We start from the raw sequence: 24,641 nt of genomic DNA, 5'->3' as shown, positions 1-24,641 counted from the left end.
TACAGTTGATTTATCAACTTATAAAAAGCAGAAACTATAGTCTAGGCAATAGTAATTTAGAGCAGTAGCATAATTAAACCAATTTATTTGGAGCTCATTCTGTAGATACTATAACTAACCCTTCTGTAGTAAAAAATGTAATGGTTTTTGTTTTGTGTTTTGTTTTTCCTTAATATTATTAAACTATCGGTTGCTGTAGATGGGAAGTTATTGCTAATTACATGAACATACATTCTTCCTCTGAAGTCAAAAGAACCGCCAAAGATGTTATCAGTAAAGCAAAGAGTCTCCAAAAACTTGGTGAGTTGCAGTTTTGAGAAATCAATTTGTTATTAATACTTTGAATATATTTTTAAAATAATGTATGTAATTTAATGAAAGATGATCTGTTATGTATTTTAAATTTTTCATTTCTCAGACCCTCATCAAAAAGATGACATAAATAAAAAGGCATTTGATAAATTTAAAAAAGAACATGGAGTGGTACCTCAAGCAGACAATGCAACACCTTCAGAACGATTTGAAGGTAATTAAATTTTGTTTTTCTAGAAGTAGAGAATGCTAACCTGTACCCAGGCTACTTGAAGATACACAAGGTCTAGAGTCTATGTTCAGAGTGATTGGAAAACGAAATGCTTGGCAGACTGGAACATGTAAAGCAAGCATTTTCAGGACAGCCACAGATTTACTTCAACTAATCATTAATAACTGAGAATTGCAGTTCTTTCATTTCAGATGCCAAGAGGATTTTAATGACCCAATGAGGAAATAATAGTATTTTATCAAGGGTAATTTCCTGATTTAGAAAAATGTGCTGTAATTATTTAAGAAAATGTCTTTATGTTTAAGGAAAAACATACTCAAATATTTAGGAGTAGAGACATCATGTCTACAATTGATTTTCGCTATATTAGAACAAAGTATGTTTACAGGGGGAGAAAGAAAAGCAAATACAGTAAAATGTTTACATTTGGAGATTCTCGGTATACAGGGATTTTTGACTCTTCTGAAATTTCAAAATTAAAAAGTTAAAAACTATTAGTGTGCTAATATTGTCAGGTATTCTAGCTAATTTGATTATTCTGGACCAGTGTTTTTCATACTTCAAATCAGGACCCATATCTGGGTCATGAGATCAATTTAGTGGTTCTTGAATAGAAAATATCAGTGTACACCTATTAATATGGGGAATTATTAACTTGTGAAACTTGTTATGTGTGTTTTGGGATGTGACTTTTGTTGTTATGTATGTTTTGGGATGTGACAAAATTAGTTTGAAAAAAGTTTGCTTTGTGAAAAAAGTTCTTTCACGTCATGCATTTATGAGCGACCAATACTTTCCTTAAACTTATCTCAGAAATATACTTTTGGATTAATAGACTTGACTCTATGTAAGCTGTTCTTGTCTTCTGATAGTCCCCCAGTTTCACCTGTATTCTTAGTGTGGTTTATCATCCCCAAATTTCAGTTTAATAATATGAGAGACTTAACAATGCTCTATAGAAGGGAAAAAATAGGCCAGGCGTGGTGGCTCACGCCTGTAATCCTGGCACCCTGGGGGGCCAAGGCTGGAGGATTGTTCAAGGTCAGGAGTTCGAGACCAGCCTGAGCAAGAGCAAGACTCCTGTCTCTACTAAAAATAGAAATTAGCTGGACAACTAAAAATATATATAGAAAAAATTAGCCAGCATGGTGGCGCATGCCTGTAGTCCCAGCTACTGGGGAGGTTGAGGCAGGATTGCTTGAGCCTGGGAGTTTGAGGTTGCTGTGAGCTGGGCTGATGCCACGGCATTCTAGCCGGGGCAACAGAGCGAGACTGTCCAAAAAAAAGCCTTTGAAATGTTTAATTTTCTTGGATACGAGCTATCTAAAGTTTTTTCTCTCTCTCATTAACACTTAAGAGGTTCATTGGTATTTCTCATCTGCAGAAGTCTGGCCATTCCAATCTGGGATGTGTTATTTTTGAACACTTAGCAGATACTTGTGCACCAAGACTCACCTGGCAACATGTTCTAAGATAATTTTCTACCAATCAGGCTGAGTTTTTAAATAAAAATTTTTCTTAAACAGGTCCATACACAGATTTCACCCCTTGGACAACAGAAGAACAGAAGCTTTTAGAACAAGCTTTGAAAACATACCCAGTAAATACACCTGAAAGATGGGAAAAAATAGCAGAAGCTGTGCCTGGCAGGACAAAGAAGGACTGCATGAAACGATATAAGGTTGTAGATTTAGAGTTTATAGATTACATTATCATTTAAGTTGTAACTTATGTTTATTGTTAATGTTTTGGTTACGTATAGTAACTGGTTAATAATATACATTACCATTGCTTATTTCAATACCAGTAGTTTATGGGGCCAATATTAGTTTCTAGCCCTGGCAGTTGGCAAAGTCAACAATTTGAATAGTATCTTAATTTATAGATTCATCCAATTTGAATTTTTTACATATTTATACCAAATGCTAGCTATGTATATTTTTAAATTCTGACAGTTTAATTTAAATCATACCTTGCTCCCTTCCTAGGAACTCGTCGAGATGGTAAAGGCAAAGAAAGCTGCTCAAGAGCAAGTGCTGAATGCAAGTAGAGCCAAGAAATGACTTAATGACAATCTTTGTTGTGTGTGCATTTTTATAATAAAACTGAAAATACTGTACAAGTTTTCATTCTTAAAATTATACTTATGGTAATAATTTGAAAGTATGCTTCCTCCAATATAGTTTGTCAGAGCACAAAGACCTGTTCAAGGTGGTAGTCGTCTTATCCTTTGAAAGTATGACACAGCATTTCATTCAGATTTCCAAATATATATGTTCATTTTTATTTTTTTTTCTTTAGGTATTGATAGCTTAAAACTTGCAGGTTTCTTAGTTTTATAAATATGTATGTTCAAAATATTTTGATCATGAGCGTTTTAATCACGAAGCCAACACATGTTACTCCGAATGTGGTTAAAATCTGGTAGCTGCTCAATGGGACCTAAAAGATTAAAAAGAAGACAGTTAAAACTGAATTAAAAGAAAAGTACTTGGCCAACTTTCTACATAGGAGAAAAGGAGACAGACTTACCAACAGCAGCAATAGCTGGACTCTTATCATAAATATATTTGGTACATACTTCTCGAATTGTCTCAGCATTCACAGCCTGAAATAGGGAAGATACTATCATTCAGAGCTTTTATTCTAAACTTGGATCTTTTAAAAACTAAAGCAAGATGTAGGATACATTATTTCCAGCTTTTGTAACAAAGAGCTTTTTACACAAGACCCAGTCATATCTAAGGACTACTTACATCAATTCTTGCTTCAAGCTCAGGGATGGGAATCCTTCTGTTATAGCATAACATTTGCCTACCAATATCTTCACATATTGGAGTTGAACCTGTTTAAACAGAAGGAAAAACTAAGGATTGGAATATAGATCAACCATATGAAAACAGAACTGTGTCTTTTATTCTTACCATCAAGCTGCAACAACATGTTTGTTTTCAAAAGATTTTTGGCTCGTGCAACCTCACTTTCAGTGACACTTGTACAGAGTCGCATCCTAAGAAACATTTGGAAAAATGGTTTTATTGAGTCATTGGAAAATGTTATTTTTTATCAGTTCAATGACCTCAAGAAAAATAATGCTGTATTCTATATTCACAACATAAAATTATGATTTCAACTTAATAAAAAGTTGAAATTACTAATAATCCCAATGCTTAGTGAAAGCTAAAATACTGGTTCTTTACTTTCCTTAGTATTTTTTTCAAAAATGATATATAAATTTATCTAATTGTTCATTAGCAGACAAAGGTTCAATACAAATAGGCTGACCACATTTTGAGAAATGCTATAAGCATCTGGAAACTTCATGAATCCCCACCTGTTAGGGCTGTTATGTATGCTAGGGGTTAGGTCTGTGGGTCCTTCATTTTCTCAAAAGTATCAGTTGAGTCTAACTTAAGCCTAATAATTAAATCAATAATTACATCCCAGTTAGATTTAGTGATGTAAGCCACTTAAGAATAGTGGACGAATGGAACCAGAGCTAAGTAAGTTTTCTAAGAAGCTGTGAACTTTTCTGCCTCTGTCTACTGACTTAATATACTAGTTTTTTATTAAAACATTTTTCTTTTAGTAATGGCAACTTCAGATTTACCTTCATAACACTGCCTTTCCAAGCCAGATTACTTTCAGAGATACTTTTCTGAACACTTTCTAGTTTGGCTTGTAAACTTTTAGGATCTTTCTGAAGTAACCTGCTTCTGAAACATTAAAACTTTCCATAGCATAAATCAGCTTCGCATGAGACTTACAGTATCTGTAATCTTTAAAACCATTGCTACTGCTTAGCCTGGTTCTCTTAATTAAAAGCTAAAATTACCATTAAAAATCACCATAAAGTATATAGGAGAAGTTAGCCTAAAATTTGAATTCTAAGAAAAATTTAAATTACTTAAAGCTATTTACTCACCATTCTTTTTGAACAACATGTAGCATGTCTGCGACTGTGGCTGGTTCACAAACCATATAGAGTCCCCATAATCCTGTATCTGTGTAGGAAGTGTTGAAAGACTGGAAGCTATGGCAGAGGCTGCCGTGACAAGTGAGCTGGGCCAACTTGCTAGATAAATTCTGTAAGGAAAAAAACCGTTCAAGAGAATTTTAAGTATACATGTCCAAATTACCAGAAAGAACAATGAGATATGTGAGAAACAGTGAATGCCCTAAAAGGTTACGTTGCCCAGTTTTATCCAGCAACATCTCAATAAAGTTAAAATTCAATGAAACTTAAGAATTATGTTTATCTCACTGTCCCAATGCATCCGCTGGAGAAATTCATGATGTGGAAAAGCAGTGATTCCTTGTAATTACTGCAGTAGCCGGTACCTACTTCTAAAACAGCATAGCTCTTGTCTGTGTATGTATAAAGATTTGAAATTATTTAATACATTGCATGTGAAGCCTAAGATGTTTAGATACAATGTATTTTGAAGAAATCTTTGAGTACAGAAATCTATGCACTATATTTTGAAATAATTTCACTTACAGAAGTGTTGCAAAAATAGTACCAAGAATCCCCTTTATCCAAATTCTCTTAACAACTATAATCATTTTACCATGTTTGCTTTATCATTGTCTTTACATATTTGTTCAGCTGAGAGTTACAGATATGATACAAAGTTCTTTGCCCTAAATACATTAGTACTTCTGAAAAACAAGGAAATTAATTTTCTTACATCACCTCCATACAGTCATCTCTCGGTATCTGTGGGGGATTGGTTCCCAGACCCTCACTGGATCCCAAAATCCACAGATGTTCAATTCCCTCAAGTAATATGGTGTAGCATTTGCATATAACCTATGCACATCCTCCCATATGCTTTAAATCATCTCTAGATTACTAATACTAACCCATGTAAATACTATATAATAATTGTTATACTATATTGTTTGGGGAATAATGACAAAGTCTGCACATGTTCAATACAGATGCAACCATCCATTTTTTTCCTGAATATTTTCCATTTGTGGTTGGTTGAATCCACAGATACAGAGAGCCTACTGTAGTATTAAAATTAGGATATTAACAATGACACAGTACTACTTCTTATTCAAATTTTCCCAATTATCTCACTAATGAACTTTGTGGCAAAGAAAAAAAAAAATAGTTTTTTCCTGCCCAGATGCAATCCAGGATCAGTTTATATTTTAAGTCAAAATTCAGGCCGGGCGTGGTGGCTCACGCCTGTAATCCTAGCACTCTGGGAGGCCGAGGCGGGTGGATCGTTTGAGCTCAGGAGTTCGAGACCAGCCTGAGCAAGAGCGAGACCCCATCTCTACTAAAAATAGAAAGAAATTATATGGACAGCTAAAAATATATATAGAAAAAATTAGCCGGGCATGGTGGTGCATGCCTGTAGTCCCAGCTACTCGGGAGGCTGAGACAGGAGGATCCCTTGAGCTCAGGAGTTTGAGGTTGCTGTGAGCTAGGCTGACGCCACGGCACTCACTCTAGCCTGGGCAACAAAGTGAGACTCTGTCTCAAAAAAAAAAAAAAAGTCAAAATTCATAGTACAAAGCTTCATTCTGCCACTTGGGTCGGGGGAGGATTCTTACAAAGAACTTACATTTAGAAAAACATGAAAAATCTGCCATTTATTATAGAAAATTATTTTAAAATCACTTACCATTCCTCCTCCAAAAGAGCGATCCCAGTTGCCAATCAGTGTGTTTGCAACCATGAGACAGATTGTATCCGGATGTGCCCAACCAACAGCTTCAACGGCTACTGCAAGGTGTGCCAAAGGCATCTTGTCATCTCTCACACGAATCTAGTTAAAGAAAAACAAAATCTAGCTACCACTCTATAATAAGACAGCCACCAGATGGTTCACCTCGTCAAAAATTTCCATTATCTTACTGGAAGAAATCAATCTTTTGTGTTTGTCCATCTGAATCTATCTAAATTTAAACTAATATTGACATTACAGGTTTATTTTTGTACTGCCAATCCTATAATTCTATGCAGCTGCCAACATCACACCTCTTTCCTGATACTACTTTGAGCATCATACTGAATATGGGAACCTAAGCCCCTAAGAAGGCTTAAAGCTAGTGGTGACAAATAGCAGACTCCTTGCAAGTTCTGGCTCTAACAGCTACGCCTAGAAATGTATTGTGGGCAAGAACTTAGCCAAGAGTAAACCTGATGTGAAAGTCAAAATTTGGGGTTTTTTTAAACTAAAATATTACTTTTATACCTTACAATACATAAAAAGGGGCACAGTGCCAACAAAAAAGCAAATTATAACACTGATCTTAAAACCTTGCTTCCGGCTGGGCGTGGTGGCTCAAGCCTGCCTGTAATCCTAGCACTCTGGGAGGCCGTGGCAGGAGGATCGCTCGAGGTCAGGAGTTCGAGACCAGCCTGAGCAAGAGTGAGACCCCATCTCTACTAAAAATAGAAAGAAATTAGCTGGACAACTAAAAATATATGTAGAAAAAAAAAATTAGCCAGGCATGGTGGCACATGCCTGTAGTCCCAGCTACTCAGGAGGCTGAGGCAGGAAGATTCCTTAAGCCCAGGAGTTTGAGGTTGCTGTGAGCTATGCTAACACCACGGCACTCTAGCCCGGGCAACAGAGCAAGACTGTCTCAAAAAAAAAAAAAAAAAAAAAAAACTTGCTTCTTTAGCAAGGAAAAAATAGGTGGTTAAACAGTATGGAATAGGAAAGACTGTAAGCAAATTAGTCTATCCTTTTCTTTTTTTCTATATTTAAGGCTTTGAATTCTTCCATTTTACTCCTATTGGAAACATGCACATTTTGTATACTTACATGTATAAACACAAGACAAGAAACCCATAAAGCTAAATACTAGCTAGGAAGCTTTCCCTACCTCACTTCCCGTGAATTTGCAGGGAGGCAGAGCTGGTATTTCTCCTTTGTGTGTGCATAAAGAGTCACCAAAATGAAACTTTGCTAACTCAAGCAGTTCATCATGGGAAACACCTAAATTGAAGGAAAATATTTTCACATCTACCAGCAATACAGTTTACAATAAACTATAGGTAATACGTAATGTACGTAACACATGAACTATTTGTACTCACTAAAAGCCATTTATTAAGAGTAAGCTCACACAGCACACTTATTTCCTTGATGTTCCAAGGTTTGGGCTTGTACCGCTTTCTCATTTTGTAAAGTGACTCACAGTTGTCATAAACAGACCAAGTATTCACAGCTGAAGATAGTAAGATAGGGTGAAAATACCACTCTTCATACAAAATCATTTATATTGAATTGTAAAACTTTCTAGAATGCAAACTAGCAAAAAAAAGTCAACCTTCAGTAAGTTATTTTTTAAAGTAGAAAACAGAAACATGGACTCTATCTCATCTAAAGAAAGCTGGATATACAGATATGCTTCATTCTTTAAGCTCTGCTATCAGAACTCAGGAACAAAATAGTATCATCTCCATTTCAGAATACATCCATAGCTATCTAAATGCTCACTATCTGCCATCAAAAACTTATGAATTACTTGGAATCTTTATCCCTTACTATCCAAACTTGGCACCCAAATAGATTAAGTCAGTGAAGGATTCTTAAACACAAATTGATAAAGCAAATTTAGGCATGTATTTAATACAAGTACTTTAAACACTGACTGGCACACTAAAAAAAATTTTTTTCTTCGGGGCCACAGTGTTTTATTTATCAAAATAGAATAAAAACTTCAAAACAATTCTTTCTGATTTAATGAAAAAATTTTTTATTGTTTTCTGTGCATGAATTATATGCAACTTGAAAAATAGTTCACTTGGCTCTCAAGGTAGAGACGTGAGTTACATTATGTTTCATGAAGCCCTGGGCTCAACATTAGTGTGAGTTAAATACAACTCATATGGCAATTAATGTGTTAAAAAAGATTGCCATACAATTTCTTTAAATGAAACATTCTATTAGAACATAAAAGCACAACTTATATCCACATTTTCCAAACAAATCTGTGGTGTAAAACAAGACAGTGTATGACATTGTTTTCAGAATCACTATGTAGCACAGCCACCTTGGATATCAATCCAGAGGGTGACAAAACAGTTTATGAAGACCATGGTGGTAGACGGATGCCAGAAGCACAGAGTGAAAAAGTAAACATGCACAGTTCTCAGTACCTGAGACAATCGCTGCCATTGTTTTATTACCTTCATCTACTGACCCTCCTGGCTGGATGTGCCAGATATTCAGCTCTTTTTCCAACACCACCTCTACTTACCCCAATCTAAAAGGCAGGGCAACCTACAATTTTTTAAAAATGAAGCAAGGATCCAAGACCAAAACTCAGGTCAACAGAGACTTAAACTAGCCTATTTCATTGAATTTAAGACGCCATCATTTATAAGGCACATCATCATTTATGTGCCAACAAGATAAAATACTAATTAATCTATGACAGGCCATTAACTGTAAGATATCCTAACTTCAGCAATGTCAAAATGAACCCATGAACCAAAATAGAAATCATTGTGTACATATGCCACCAACAAGGACAGAGGTCTCAAACAGCTTGGTTGCTGGGGCCTCATCTAACCATGAATCTCTTCCCATTTCCAAGGCAGTTTCAAAGGTTTAAGCCCCTATCAGCACCAGTGTTACTCAAGAGAATTTCAGAGTGCACTGGCTACCATACAAAGGTAAGATTTAGGTAGAAGCTACAATGAATGACATTTTCAAGATACTCAACCTTCACTTTCATCTTTTCCATTACCCCCAGGTAATTAGCTCCAAAATCTACCCACAGCAACTAGAATTTTAATATAATTTCTAAATAGAAAAAAATTAAATTTACAAGAACACAAAAGAACATTCCATCTATCTTCACTTTGCTCTAAGTAAACAGCAAAGAAAACTGGAAACCAATTAAAATGTACTGTTTGCCTAAATTCAGACTGCCAGGACATCTGGCAGAACTGCCTTTCATTCACTGGCTTCAAACATGACCCCAAGGAAACCTGACGCCACCTGCATGTTTGGATTCCCATTAAACATTCTCATGGCTCCCTATGTGCTTCTCCTTCTCAATTAGATCTATTAAATGAATGGACAAATCAAAGAAGGAATGAACATTTGAACAACATACCCATTCCATCCATGCTTGACCAAGGATGAAGTTGGTTCTCAAGAAATAATTTAAAATCTCAAGAGATTCTCAAACTGTAGAACACTATCTTCCAAGTACAATTGTCTCCCAGTTCACTCATTTGCCCTTCTCTTGCAAGTAAATTCCACTATGTATGTACACCTATGTACTGAACAGTGCATTAAGTTTTTCTAGAAATGAAACCTACTAAAAAGAAAATAGAGGGAAAGTCTAGTTTTCCAGTGCTCCACATTCCCCTTACCAGCAGTCCCCAACATTTTTGGCACCAGGGACTGGTGTCATGGAACAATTTTTCCACAGACCAGAGGGGTGGTGAAGTGGGGTGTTGTGCGGGTGGAGGGCGGTGAAGAGCTCAGGCAGTGACGTGCCACCCATTTCCTAATGGGCCACAGACCAGTAGCAGGCCATGGCCTGGGGGCTGGGGACCACGATAGCTTACACAACATACTTAAATTCGATAATTTGCTCTGTAAATAAAAACTCTTAGGATATCTCCCAACAGGACCAAACCAATAAGCACATCACTCCAACAACTGTGTTTAAAACATTTATAGAAATGTAAATTGACTAACCTCCAGCAGCAGCAAGCACTATTCTTGGCCCCTTATAATGTGTGGTTATATAATCCACTAAATCCTTACGATTTATAGACCTGTAAGTGGAATAAGTAAAGCAATTTTAAAAGAAAACAAAAAAAGCACAGAACTTTATATAACATATCCAAAATAAAATTGGACTTTAAAGGTATTCTGAAAGTTAAATGCAGTCAGAAATAGGATATAGGTGACATGTATCAAACAACTTCAACTTTTTTAGATCAAGGAAAAAGACAAATTTGATACCATTAGTTGTTAATTCAAGAAGTAGCTATGAGCCCAGACACCTGGGAGTTGGGTGGGACTAAAGTGTAGCTAACTACAATTTCATTCAGATTATCAGGGAGAAAAAAACAATTTTTGAAAAATACTTTTTGAAAGTTTGTAAATGTTAATTTTCACAACTCATAAATTCTTCCCCCTAAAAATTTTGAGATTTATACCTACTTGATATTTTCAGTTGGTCCCAAAATGGTCCGTCCAAGTGCAGTATTTTGATAAGCTGTGGCATGAAGATAATCAAAAACAACTTCTTGTAAGTTGGTTTCAACTTCCTGCATCTCTCTAAGGATTACTCCACGCTCACGTTCAATCTCTGCTTCTCCCAATGTGCTGTTTTGTATTATATCAGCAAGAATTTCCACAGCTAATTGAAAACAAAACATAAGAAACACTAAGAGTCTTACTTCCACTGTTAAAATCTATTAAGCCAACATCAGAAACCATGACACAATCATCACTCAATACTGACTAAATTAACCTGAGAAGAAAATTACATTTGACATACCTAAACAGACAATATTAAAATTTATAATGTAAAATATAAACCCCTGTGGTACAGAAGGAAAGTATGGGCTAGAATGAACTCTTTAAAGAAGCCTGGTCTAGCCCTTTGTTCTGTTTTTTTTTTTTTTTTTTTTTTGAGACAGAGTTTCACTCTGTTGCCCGGGCTAGAGTGCCTTCGCATCAGCCTAGCTCACAGCAACCTCAAACTCCTGGGCTCAAGCGATCCTTCTGCCTCAGCCTCTCGAGTAGCTGGGACTACAGGCATGCGCCACCATGCCCGGCTAATTTTTTCTATATATATTTTAGTTGTCCAGCTAATTTCTATTTTTAGTAGAGATGGGGCTCGCTCTTGCTCAAGCTAGTCTTGAACTCCTGACCTCAGTGATCCTCTCGCCTCAGCCTCCCAGAGTGCTAGAATTACTGGCGTAAGCCACCACACCCAGCCTGACTTCAGATATTCAAAACATTCTACAAACATGGTAACTAAAACAAACTGCTATGCTATGCTGTCAAAATAACTATTTTAATTTTTACAAAACAAAAATAATCTCTATCTTATTGCTATAAAAACAATCATCAATAAACTTAGAAGTGGATATTTGCTTATTTTGCTCAGGACCAATAGTTTAATAAAAGCAAGGAATAAAAACAATTAGAAATGTTTTACTACATGGGTATGGCTCTGGAGGAAGCAGATTTAAATCAAGTCGTTAGGGCCCTGTCTGCACAAGTCTTCAAGCCTAAAATAATCATTTGTCATATCTGGAAAAAAAAATAAGATCAGCTGTACCCCTGCCCAGAGTTTGGTTCATTTTTTCACATTTCTAAGGCTTATTCTTTTACAACTAAAATCATAGAAATAATAATTATTTCTGAACCCTCGTGAAAATTACATTATCTGCAGTACAAATAATAATACCTCTTGGCAAGTCTTTAGAGAACGCTTTGGCATAATATACAGTCTGCTCTCTGGAGGTATAGGCGTTGAGATGAGCACCCATATTTTCAATCTCAAGTTCCAGATCCAACTGGGATCTCTTTTTGGTGCCCTTGAAATGAAAGAGGAAAAGCAAGTTATGATACCTTCCTTTATCCTTCATCTATTTTGAACACTTCAGATAATGAATTTGGAGGACAAAAGCAAATATATCAGTTTCATGCAGGGCCAAATTTGGTTTCTAAAGTACATCAGGCTTTAGAAATGGTATAAATTCAGATGACCCTCGCAACCCAATAGAAAATCCTTGTTTCAATTTTACAAAGCAATTATCAGTAATTATTTCAGGTATTGTCCCCAAAAAATAAAAATAAAACATGCTATATTATAGAAATAGCTCTCCTTGCCTCTTTTTTTTTTTTGTATTTTCTTAGTGTATATATTATATCTCCTTACATTTAAAGAATGAGATTTTGTGCTTACTACTCATAAGAGAATACATTTTTGTAAAGTCTTACAACTTGCCTTGAAAGCCATATGCTCTAGAAAGTGAGCTGTTCCATTATTCTTCTCATTTTCATATCGACTTCCAGCATCAATCCAGAGCCCAACCTTAATGCAATCAAAGAAAAATTAAATAGACCATTTTATTTCTTTGTGGGGTGGGGAGGAAGTCTTTCCTTTTTCTGACAAACACTTTCTGGTCTTAGTACTAAGGTTTTCTTTACCTGAGTGATTGACAGTTCATTCCCATGTACTATAAGATTTAAAAATTCTGATCATTAGGCTACTGCTGGGTGCTATAAATATCTACCTGCCAGTTTCATTGAGCATCCCAATTCTTAGCCCAACTCATTACTATACCCAGTTAGTAACTGGTATAAAGAACACCAGAAATTTTCAGAAAACTTCGGTTCATAATCCTGGCTCTGTCATGTATTAGCTGTGTGACCTTGGACAAAACCACTAACTCTCTGAACCTGCTTCCTACACTATAAACAGGTGTGATAATGCCTACTACAAACAAGTGTTTTAAAGATCAATTAAGACAACATGTAAAAACACCTGGCACAAAGTAGCCCAGCAAACGCACCTCTTTCATTGTTATCAATACTAACTACAAGAACCAGAGGCAGACAGTAAAACATGGTACACATGTGCCTAGCACCTAAGTATCACTGGGCAAAAGGTTCACAACTCATAGAAACCTGTCAAGCCAAAATAACTGCCACCATTTTACAACCACCACCTACGAAAGAAAATCAACCATTTGCTCTCTCCTAAACGAGGGGCCACTCAGAGAAGGCTGCCTGAATCACTTACTGTGCATGTCGACAGCCCAGAGTCTTCAGAAGCCACTCTGAGTCCATTTTCCAAACGTGTTACTCGTGTTTCAGGAACATTCAGAACAACTTGTGTAGCAGCCTGTGTACTTCTCAATCTGTCCCCTCCAAAATATAATGGCTGGTTGCGGGTAGGAGTGGGAGAGAGGAAGCAAAACACATTACTAATGTTCTGTTAAATGTCCATTAGAAAACCAATCTATCTCACACAGACTCTCTACAAAATCATCTTTCCTCCTTTCCACTGGGATCCACCCCTTTGCCTGGCCTAGAAACTTCCTTCACCAACCACTGTCCTAAAGCCAGCAACATAATTATAAATATGCCCTTCGCTTAGGGAAGATGGGCAGTTATGATTACCTGGAGAGAAACTGACTTCACTTCAATACGTCTCCTAGAAATGTTTTATATTCATTATGGAGAAAACAAGCAGAGGGGAAAAAGCCAAAAAAAAAAAAAAAAAAAAAAATAGAGAACAATGCAAAATTACCTACACACAACACAGGGAAATGAGACTTCGGTTTTCACTGTTCAAGAAAAGCAACAAGTTTTGAAAAGGGTAGAAAAAGAAGATGGGTCGATGCTCAAAATACACTCTTTAGCTGACTGGCTTGTAGACGACGGACCACTCGCCTTTCAGCAGTTTTTCTTTCCCTTTACACATATGTTAAGGTCCCATATACCTTGGAGAAAGCTAGAGGCTCACTCCTGAGAAAAATGCAAATACAAAATTTTATTTTAGCTGTCACCAGATTAGCGGGAAACCCATCTGAGGATGAAGCTCAATCTTAAGCAAAAACAAAACCCCGGGGCGATAACTGTATCACTTTTTAATTTCACGCAATTTGCGACCACATTTCTAGTGGTCAACAAGCACTCTTTATAATGACTCCTCAAAAGCTGGGGGGAGGACCGACAGCCAGAGTCATCCCACGGTCACTGGCAGATCACGCGGCGGATGGCCCACGCCAGTCCGGCCCCGGCCAGTTAAGCAGCTCCAGGCCGCCTGCGCCCCGCGCGGGTCCCGGCCGAGGAGGCCCGGTCCGGCCCGCTGTTGGGATCTGCGGCGCCGACGCTCAGGTCGGATCCGGCGGGAGAGGCCCAGCCGGCCCCGGGCGGCGCCCCGACCAGGGAAGGGAAGCTCACCCGCCCGGCGGCACCTCTAGTCAGGAGCCTCTCGCTGAAACCCCAGAGCCGCCGCCGCGACGCCGGCAACAGCACGGCTCGCGCTGCCGACGCCGCCATCTCTGCTCGAAACAAAGTGGAGGATGTGTTTCCGGGGTCGTGACCTGAGGCCCCAGAGGAGGAGGCGGGGCCCACCTTGTGGCCACGGTGGGAATGACACTCTCTGAAGCAGTCTTGGAAGGAATGGGGACCGGATCATGATTCTGAGCGGTCTGTACCAAATAAAGAATTAGGGAGTCTGTAGAAGCCGTGTATCGTCAGTTACTTTTATCGATCGCCTACGACGTGCAAGGCACAAATATAGCGGAGTAAAAGATAACCTGATGCTACATACTATCCCACTGGGTCGATGGAATTGATTGGAAACAGTGGAGCAAGATCCATAATTCACGGTCCTTAAAGGAAGCTTCTAATTAATTGGTCGAGACAAACGTGGTAAGGGAGGGAAAGGCGTGTCAGAGTTGGCCCCTATTCACTCTTCAAACCTTTCAGTCTGACTCATCCCATTCCACATAAATTGTCCTTGGTAAGGTCACTTAATTGCTAAAAGACAGTTCTGTTGGCAGGATTTGACATTGTTGGCCATTTTGAAATTTCTCTTTTCTCATTATATTCGAGAGCTCCACCTCCTCCTAGTTACTTCTCCTTCACCTTCTTGGACTCCTCTTTATTCACAGATCCTTTAAGGCTGTGGTCCCCAAACCCCAGGGTCTGCGGCCTATTAGGAACCGGGCAGCAGAGCTCCACTGCTCCCCACCCTCATCTGTGGAAAAATTGTCTTTCATGAAACTTAGGAAGCTGGGGAGGAGGCCGGGGGAGTGAAGCTTCATCTGTATTTACAGCTGCTCCCAATCACTGGCATCACCGCCAGAGCTCCACCTCCCACCTCCCACCCTTTCTGTGGAAAGATTGTCTTCCATGAAACTGGTCCCTGTTGCCAAAAAGTTCAGGGACCGTTGCTTTCAGGAAACTAAAAATAGCAAGCACTTTTCTAACTATGAGGTTGCTACAATTATTATGCTTATTTTACATTGTAGAAACAAATGAAATAACTTGCCTAAGGTTGCCCTGCTAAGAACAGGCTTGTGCTCTGAAACACTGCACTATTTTGCCCTACTTGTTGATGTTCCCCAGGGTTCTGGGCCCCTTCTTCTGCCCATTCTCCCTCAACTTAAGGACATGTCTGCCCAACCCAGGCCTCTTTTGAGCTCCAGGCCCACTTAACCATCAACTACCAGACAACTACACTAGAACATCCCCTTGGCACTTCAATATCACCTGTTCAAAAGGGAATTAGTTGTCCCTGAATCTCTTCCTATGTTTACAATGCTAAACAGCCAGTCATATCTCCATTCACCCAGACATCCAAATCAGAACCCTGATGTCATCCTCAGCTCCTTCCTTTTCCCACTTTCCACGTTTAATTGATACAGCCCTTTCCTGCCTTTTCAATCTGCTCCAGCCTCATTGTTACAGGTTTTCACATTGCTACCTATGGGATCTTGTTAGAATGCAACTCTTACCATGGCAGTCCCATTATGAAAAATCCTCCAGTAACTCCTCTTGATCAGGATAAAGTAAAGGCTCCTTAGCATGGCAGACAGGGTCCTTCATGACCTGACTCCCATGTATCTTTCCGGACTCATCTCTCTCCACCTGTCCCCTCTGCTATGATTCACAGGTTCAGCCCACAAGCCCCCATTATGTAATAAAGGGTGACCAAGGTTATTCCCTCATGTTTCTAAAACAAATGTATGTTAACAATAAAGAAATACAAACATGCATACATATATACAGAAATATTTAGGTATAATCACAGGAAGCACGTGGGAAATTTTAGCAAGAATTGATATTCAACTTTTAATATAATCAATTTTATTAATTTGTTCGTTATTTACAGTCACTATCTTAAAACATAACCAGAGTAGGGCCAAGAAATCAAAATACTTGACAACTACAAAATGGCCCTATAACCCCAACAGTACCCATTAGCATTCTCCCTCCACATCATTGAATAAGACTTGGTACTTGTCCTCTGGGTCCTTGTAATTATGCTTAGAAGACAGCACTGATAATAAAAATAACTTAATCTGTTAAAGTGTCTCTTCCTTTTGTGTCTCCAAATTCACTCCTCATCCTTTTTCACTCTACTCTGTGCTCTGGGCCACTGACCTGCGTAGACTGTGTGGATTCATCAGGCTTTTAGTTGGGTTTAGCCAATGAGAGGCACCATCAGGACACAGGAATCCTGGTGATGTGAGGCAGACATATGTAAACCCCCAGTGTCCTTCTGGAGAGTTCTAGGCCTATCTTTACCAAAGACCCAGCCTTCTTTATCCAGCTGTCTTTTCTGAATTCTGGGGCCCAACTCTTTCCTTTCTACCTTTGGTCCTAACTTGGTACAGGTCTCTTGCTAGTTCTGGAATTCTCCCCCTTGTGGTTTCTCTAACACCTGCCCCTACATTTGTAAATAGTCCCTTTATTAAGCCCTCCTCAAATTAATCAACTTGAATATGCCAGGAACTAGACTGATAACAAAGTTTTTAATTTAATTTGTGTTATTCAGTATTAATAATTTAAATCAGCATTACATTTAATATTTATTAACTTATATTAGGATTAAAACTGATTCCATGGTATTATTAGTCAGTGTTTAATTTTACTTTAATAGAAGAAAAACTAAAGTGAAACAAAAGGAATTTTTGAACTTCAAATAGTTCTTTACTACAAGGTATTATTTCCTGAAAGCTACCTCTTTAGAAGTCAAGACCTATTGTTTTTAGTTGAAATACGTATTTTTTTTTTAAAGCTCTCTCTTAAGTTAGAGATTTTAAATGTGTTTCAATTTAAACTATAGCTCTTGATTATTGGCTTTGAAAGATAAAGGCATTTGAAATCTTACATTTCCTCCAAACTCAGTTCTCTACCTCTTGATTTTTTTTTTAGTTTAGTTTTTTGGTTTTTTGGTTTTTTGGTTTTTTGTGGTTTTTTTTTTTTGTTGTTGGCTTACTCAAATAAATCTCATTCATACTCTGTTCTGTAACCACCATTTCCGTAATTATTTGGTACTGGTAATAGTGTTTAAATGGATCAATGTTTATCATCAATCCTTTTTTTTTTATTTTTTCTAACCTCACAAATTTAGAGCTTGGGGATCATTAATCCTTTCTTGTGACTTTATTCCTGAGTTTTTAATTTTTATTAATTTCTTAACTGACTGAACTTCATTACTATTTTTGTTGTTTTAAAATTTTCATCATGTATGTCAATATTCCTTTAATTCTTTCATGTTTGAGAATGTCTGCTTTTATCTTTATACTTGAATGGTATTTTGTCTGGGCCTAATATTATTGGGTCACATTTTCATTTTCTCAGAATTTTGTAAACATTGCTCTGTTATGTTCTTGAATTAAATGTTGTTTCAGAGAGGTCTCAGGCTAGCCACATTTTTTTGCCGCCCTTAAATGTGGCTTGCTTTATCTGTCTGAATACCTGAAGATTATTTTATTCTTGAAGTTTGGTAACTAGGATATTGCTTAGTGTTGAGTAATTCTTGTGTCAAGTGATTTTTATCAAAATTTCCAAAAACACAATGTTTTTTAATTCTGCAGTTTCACTTTTTCCTTCATTTTAGGGAAATTATCTTTGAACACATCTCTGACATTCTACTCAATGAGTTTTCTTTTCAAGGATAGCAACTACCCTTATGCTGAATTACTTTATCTGTCTTCCATATTTATTAGTATCTCTCTACTTTCTTAAGGCTTTGTCATTTTCATCTAAATATTTTGTGATTAGCTCAAGCCAGAAATAGACCTACACAAATATGCCCTACTAATTTTATTTTTTTTTTTTAGAGAGAGGATCTCACTATGTTGCCCAGGATGGAGTACAGTGGCATCATCATAGCTCACTGAACCCTCAACTCCTGGGCTCAAGCGATCCTCCTGCCTCAGCCTCCTGAGTAGCTGGGACGACAGGCATGAGTCATCGTGCCTGGCTTGCCCTACTAATTTCTGACAAAGACGCAAAAGCAATTCAATTCATGATGAATAGCCTTTTCAACACCCCCATCCTAGTGAACCTCAACCTAAACTTTACACTTCATACAAAAATTAACTTAAAATGGATCATGGAATTAAATCTGAATCGTAAAACTATACAACTTTTAGAAAAACACAGGATAAAATCTTTAGAATATAGGGAGTTTTTAGACATGACACCAAAAGTGTCATAATCCATAAAACAAAATTAAAAGCTTTTGTTTTACAAAAGATGCTGTAAGGAAGATGAAAAGACAAGCTACAGACTGGGAGAAAATATTTGCAAACCACATATTCAAGAAAGGACTTGTGTCTAAATATGTAACGAACTCTCAAAACAGTGAAAAAAAATCCCGTTAGGAAATAGGCAAAAGACATGACCGGATATTTCCCTGAAGAAGAAATACAGATGGTAAATAAGCACACAAAAAGATGTCCAATATCCTTAACCATTACAAAAATGCAAATTAAAATCATGAGATATCACTACACATGTAGCAGAATGGCTCAAGTGAAAAACAGCAATAACACCACATGCTGTGCAAGATGCAGAAAAACAAGATCACTCATACATTGCCAGTGGGAATGTAAAATTCCAGAGTGGTATAGCCGCTTACTATATAACCCAGTGATTGAACTCTTGAGCATTTATCCCAGAAAGATGAAAACTTATGTTCACACAAAAATATCTACATAAATATTCATAGCAGTTTTATTCATGATAGCAAAAAACTGACAACAACCAAATGTCATTCAACAGGTAAATGGTTAACAGACTGTGGTATAACCATACCATTGAATACTACTCAGCACTTAAAAGGAATGAACTATTGATAAATGCAACAACTTGAATGGACCTCAACGGAATTACAATCTCAAAGGCTATATACTATATGATTACATTTATGTGACATTCTTGAAAAGACAAAATTATAGAGATGGAGACTAGATTAGTGCTCTCTAGGAGGTGGCGAAGAGAGGGAGGTGAGCATGGCCATAAAAGGGTAGCATGAGAGGTTCTTGATGGAATCATTCTCTGTCTCAATTGCAGCGGTGGTTGCGTGAATCTACACATGTTGCTAAAATTGCATAGCATTAAATACACACAAAAGAATGCATGTAAAACTAGTGAAATATGAATAAGGTCAGTGGATTGTATCAATATTAACTTCCTGGCTGTGATACGATATTATAGTTTATGCAAGATGTTACCGTTGGGGCAAACTGGATAGAAGGTAGGGGAGATCTCTCTGTATTATTTCTTATCACAGCAGGTGAACGTACAGTTGTCTCAAAATAAAAAGTTTAATTAAAAGCAAAAATGAGGTTACATTTCTAACAAATGTTTTCTGTTACAGGAGGGAGGAACAAGCGGGGGAAGAATACTGCATTCTATCTATTGACCGTTATGTACCACAGTCACGCATTCAGATACACACACACATGCAGCCAGTCACAGGGGTTCTCACACAAATTGAAATAGGAAGAGAATTTCAGAATTGTTCATCTGGCCATGACTAATAAGTTAATAAAGGGAATTGCAAATGAATTGGAGCAAAAAATCTTTGTATGTTTCATAAAGCTTTCCTGATCCAGCCTTTTCTACAATGGTCCCTGGTGATGAGGGGGAGATTAGTGTGCTACGAGATGTGTAACGTGACAGTTTGGGTAGCTCCCTGAATCTGGCTGTGATGCCGGCAGCCTTTGTGCACAGTCTGGACTCATTGAAGGGCTGCGGCTTTATCCCTTTTTGTCTCTTGCCTCCTGATGGAGGTTACACTGAGTAGGAGGCAGGCCCTGAGTTGAATGTATAATTGCCATGGTAACCGAGGCTGCAATGAATCCCTGGGAATGTGGCCCACGGCCCCCACATGTTTGTTGTCAAAGTCCTTCTTGTGCACTTTTCTATGTTCTGAATGCTTCTGAGTTTGAGCGAGTGTGTACGTGTCCCTGAGTGAGTATGTGCTTATTGGTTAGCTGATTTGTCCTTGAGGACAGAAGCAGAGGAAAATGTGGTGTACTTTATACAAACAACTTCACATCCTTCAAGCTTCTGGTTTGTGCTGATTAATCAGGAATCAACTACAATTAAGCATAGTAGAAGAAAAGTAATTTCTGAAAAACTCCCCTTTACCCCCATGGAAGCCACTGTATGTCTTCCACGGGAAGTTAAGCCCAATATTTATGATACTAATTAAATCTGATTTTCTGTCTTCATCACCTTCGTTTCCTCCTAGTCTAGATGCCCCCACACTGTGAAGATCTTTCTGTGCCCAGTGGTCTTTCTGGGGTGCTTGAGTCATGACTGGCCTCCTCATTTTTTCCCCCATCGTTCTTCCATTTAGTGCTTCTTGACCAACACTGGACTGATGTGTGCTGAGAGTTTCTGCCCCTGGCTTCCACTCACCCCACACCCTTTCCTGGAGTTTCTGCCTGTCTGTGGTGGCATCTGACAGGGGTAATTTCAGTGAAGGGCTTAGTAAAGGGGAAGCAGGAGGAAGGGGACAGAGTGCAGATCCTAATTTAATGTGGGAAAGCTTCAATACAGATCTCAGCACAAATTTTCTTTTTCTTTCTTTTTCTTTTTGAAACATGCTCTGACCCAATCATAGCTCACTGCAACCTTCAACTGCTGAGCTCAAGAGATCCTCCTGGCTCAGCCTCCCCAGTAGCTGGGACTGTAGACGTGAGCCACCACGCCCAGCCTCAAGATGCTATTCTTGAGACATGGCCATAGATTCTTACAGAAGTAGATTGAACCTATTTCCAATATCTGCTCAGTTATCTAGTATCTGAAAAAACAATAGAAGATTAAAAAAATGTAGGGATGGTGATTTTATAATTAAGTCACCTAAAATATTATTTTAGTGTTGATTTCCAGGGAGAAGAGCTAGTCAAGTCAGTTTGATTATCTATCTGCCTGGGTCTCTCGTGTATGCATCTTTCCCTTTTTACCTCTGGCTGGTTTCACCAAATTTGAGTAGAGAGATCTAATCCTGAAGTAGAAATTTAATGGTAAAGGTATTTTTTAAAAATCCTACTAAATCCATAAGCTAGCATGAAACTCTGCTATTATTGATCACTTTTTGGTTTCAGTTTTTGATAAGCAGAATTCTAAAATGACCCCCAATGACCCAAGACCTTGTATAATCCCTTCCCCATGGAATCTCATTCCTATGATTAAGTTACATTATATGGCACAGGTGAAGGAATTTTTCAGATATAATTAAAGTTCTTAATAAGTTGACTTTAAGTTCATCAAATAGGAGGATATCCTGGGTAGACTTTACCTAATCAGGTGATCCCTTTGACAGCGGTTCTAGAGGTTAAGGGATTCTCTTACTGGCCTTCAAGAAGCCACTAGGACTTCTACAGCTGCAAGGAAATGAATTCTTCCAACAAGTATATGAACTGTGAAGAGGACCCCAAGCCATAGAAAAGCCCCCAGCCCTGGTTGACACATTGATTGCGGCTTTGTGAGACCCTGAGCAGAGTACCATGGAAACTGTGAGATAATAAAAAATATTGTTGTAAGCCACAAGGTTTGTATTAATTCACAATGCAGCAATAGAAAACAAATACACAATTTAATCTCAAGAAGTTTGTGTGGCATTCCAGAGTGGCTGTTTTGTTACCTTGCTTTATTGTCAGTCCCTTTCAATATGCTCTACCAACTAACAGGGACAGACAGAAAAGAAAACACCCTTAACACTAGGCTCTAAACCTGTGTTTTGCATATCAAAGGGGAAGATGGTAAAAATATAAATTCTCATCTTGATCTACCATTCCCTGACCAAAATATAAATTTTCCCCATTATAGACAATTTACTACCAAATTCTGTTACTTCTGCCCTCCAAAATATATCCCAAGTCCATTGTTTTCTTTCCATCCCCTTTCCGCCCTCATCTAAACTGCCATTGCTTACAGCCTAGATAACTACAAACCAACCTCCCAGCTGGTTTCCCAGCATCTTCTCTCTTCCTCTTCTAACGCATTCCTGACTAGTCCAAAGTGATATCAAAATATTTAGGGGAGGCTGGGCACGGTGGCTCACGCCTGTAATCATGCCACTTTGGGAAGCCACTTGAGGCTAGCAGTTTGAGACCAGCCTAAGCAATAGCGAGACCCCGTCTCTACAGAATATTTTTAAAAAATTAGTAGGGTGTGTTGGCACCTGCCTATAGTCCCAGGCCAAGGCAAGAGAATTGCCTCAGCCCACCAGTTGGAGGTTGCAGTGAGCTATGATCATGCCACTGCACTGTAGCCCAGGCAACAGAGCAAAAATCTCAAAAAAAAAAAAAAAAGAAAGAAAGAAAAAAAAAAAAAAAATATATATATATATATCACATCACTTCTCTGCTCAAAGCACTTCAATGGTTTCCCATTGTCCTTAGGATAAAATCCAAAATGATCTGGGCCCTCCTCAAGATAATCTTGACCCATCTTCCTGTACCTCACAATTTTCCAGCCCTACTCATCTTCTTTTTGCTTTTCTTCACCTTTAGGGCCTTTGCACATATTGTTCCCTGAACCTGGAATACGATTTTTTGCCTCACTCTTACTCATCCTTCAAACTGAACTCAAAACCACCTGTTCAGAGAAGCCTCCACACACACCCTGTGGCAGATACTCCTGATGTCTACACCATCTGTTCCGAGCTAGTCCATCCACCCTTAGCCACTGCAGGTGTGGCTGCTGCTAACCATGCACACTCGCACCTTTCTCCAGAGTGCTGCCTTTGGCTGATGGGAACTGTCTTGCTGAAACATGCCTGAAAGGTTGTTCTGTTCCCAGAAGGTGACCTAAGTCAATTATCAACTGGTGTGGGGTTAAAAAGGTTCAGCCCCTTCACGTCTGAGTGGGGTAAACTGGGACGTGCATTCATGCTCCAGGGATCCCCGTGGGGTCAGGCTGCGTCAGAGTTCTCCTGAAACCACATCTTTGCCCAGATTCTTCCCCTGCCCCATCCTGCTGCCCTCTCTCCCTTACAGGTTTCTCCGGAGAGCACTTCCTTGATGAACCCCCCACTTCAGGCTCTGCTTCTACAGGACCTGCCCTGAGATGAACCCAGTACAAATGACATTCCCCATTATTGTCCTGTGTACACCCTCTTTTCCTTCATTGTACTTTTCAAAAATAACAATTTTTTATGTTTATGGATTTATTCATTTTCTATATGTTTCCCTATCAGTTGTGAGATCGATGAGCTGTGAGCTCCGTGAAAGTGGAGACCACACCTGTTTCATCTTCCTCTGTGTCCCCAACACCAGCACCAGGCCCAGTACCATGACGGAGCTCAGCAGTTGTTGAACTGATGAATGAATGTGTGAATTTGGTGTCTTTCTTCAAGATGAGTGTAGCTGGCAGTGGAGATAATGCTTACATTTTCTCTTGGACCATCACTTGCATGGAGCTCAGATAAGTCTCAAAGCCCCAGCTAAGGTTTATTCTGATGGTACCCCCTGACTGCCGCCAGCTCCTGTCCATTAGCACCAAGCAAAGGGTCTCTTCCCCAGAAAGTGAGAAATACCCTCTGCACTAACAAGAATTCTTTCCATGATTCCAGTAAATCAATGTCTGTATTCAATAGAGATTTTCACTTAGGTTTTTTTTTTTTTTTTTTTTTTTTTTTGAGACAGAGTCTCACTCTGTTGCCCAGGCTAGAGTGAGTGCCGTGGCATCAGCCTAGCTCACAGCAACCTCAAACTCCTGAGCTTGAGCGATCCTCCTGTCTCAGCCTCCCGAGTAGCTGGGACTACAGGCATGCACCACCATGCCCGGCTAATTTTTTCTATATATATATTTTTAGCTGTCCATATAATTTCTTTCTATTTTTAGTAGAGATGGGGTCTCGCTCTTGCTCAGGCTGGTCTCGAACTCCTGAGCTCAAACGATCCGCCCACCTCGGCCTCCCAGAGTGCTAGGATTACAGGCGTGAGCCACCGCGCCCGGCCTCAATAGAGATTTTATAATAGTACGAGCCTTTTTAGCTGTGTTATTCATATCCAGATATACTTAGCTCCTGCTAGGTACAGGTACTATTTTAGCTTCTGTGGCTATAGTAACATAGTAGGCAGACAAGTTCTCCT

General features: G+C 38.6%; 2 protein-coding genes across 5 annotated transcripts in view; one reads left to right on the top strand and one right to left on the bottom strand.

Annotated features, from left to right (window-relative positions):
- DNAJC2 (DnaJ heat shock protein family (Hsp40) member C2) overlaps positions 1-2,643 on the top strand; it is a 30,026-nt gene extending 27,383 nt beyond the window's left edge. For all 4 annotated transcript variants that reach the window (XM_069461469.1, XM_069461468.1, XM_069461470.1 and 1 more), the window contains 4 exons: positions 200-300; positions 419-526; positions 2,071-2,225; positions 2,533-2,643. In XM_069461469.1, coding sequence (XP_069317570.1) covers positions 200-300; positions 419-526; positions 2,071-2,225; positions 2,533-2,607 — 439 coding nt within the window. In that variant the 3' untranslated portion in view covers positions 2,608-2,643. The remainder of the gene's footprint in view (positions 1-199; positions 301-418; positions 527-2,070; positions 2,226-2,532) is intronic.
- A 165-nt stretch (positions 2,644-2,808) lies between these two features.
- Positions 2,809-14,568, bottom strand: PMPCB (peptidase, mitochondrial processing subunit beta). Its single transcript, XM_069461472.1, has 13 exons — positions 14,470-14,568; positions 13,304-13,444; positions 12,506-12,592; positions 11,963-12,092; positions 10,705-10,903; positions 10,234-10,313; positions 7,397-7,509; positions 6,187-6,330; positions 4,470-4,630; positions 3,469-3,554; positions 3,301-3,389; positions 3,077-3,152; positions 2,809-2,986 (listed from the first exon to the last, which is right to left on the bottom strand). The coding sequence occupies exons 1-13, from the start codon at positions 14,566-14,568 to the stop codon at positions 2,922-2,924; spliced, it is 1,470 nt and encodes a 489-aa protein (XP_069317573.1). The 3' UTR covers positions 2,809-2,921.
- Positions 14,569-24,641: the final 10,073 nt, after the last annotated feature.

Source organism: Eulemur rufifrons, chromosome 29 (assembly GCF_041146395.1).
Source record: "Eulemur rufifrons isolate Redbay chromosome 29, OSU_ERuf_1, whole genome shotgun sequence".
NCBI lineage: Eukaryota > Metazoa > Chordata > Mammalia > Primates > Lemuridae > Eulemur > Eulemur rufifrons.
This window is presented reverse-complemented; position numbering and strand designations above follow the sequence as displayed.

Coding starts and splice junctions, on each gene's coding strand:
- PMPCB (XM_069461472.1), bottom strand. CDS start 14,568: ATGGCGGCGTCGGCAGCGCGAGCCGTGCTGTTGCCGGCGTCGCGGCGG. Junction 10,904..11,962: donor CTCTAAAGACTTGCCAAGAG/GTATTATTATTT, acceptor GTTTTCAATTAG/CTGTGGAAATTCTTGCTGAT. Junction 4,631..6,186: donor GCTCTTTTGGAGGAGGAATG/GTAAGTGATTTT, acceptor TTTTCCTTACAG/AATTTATCTAGCAAGTTGGC.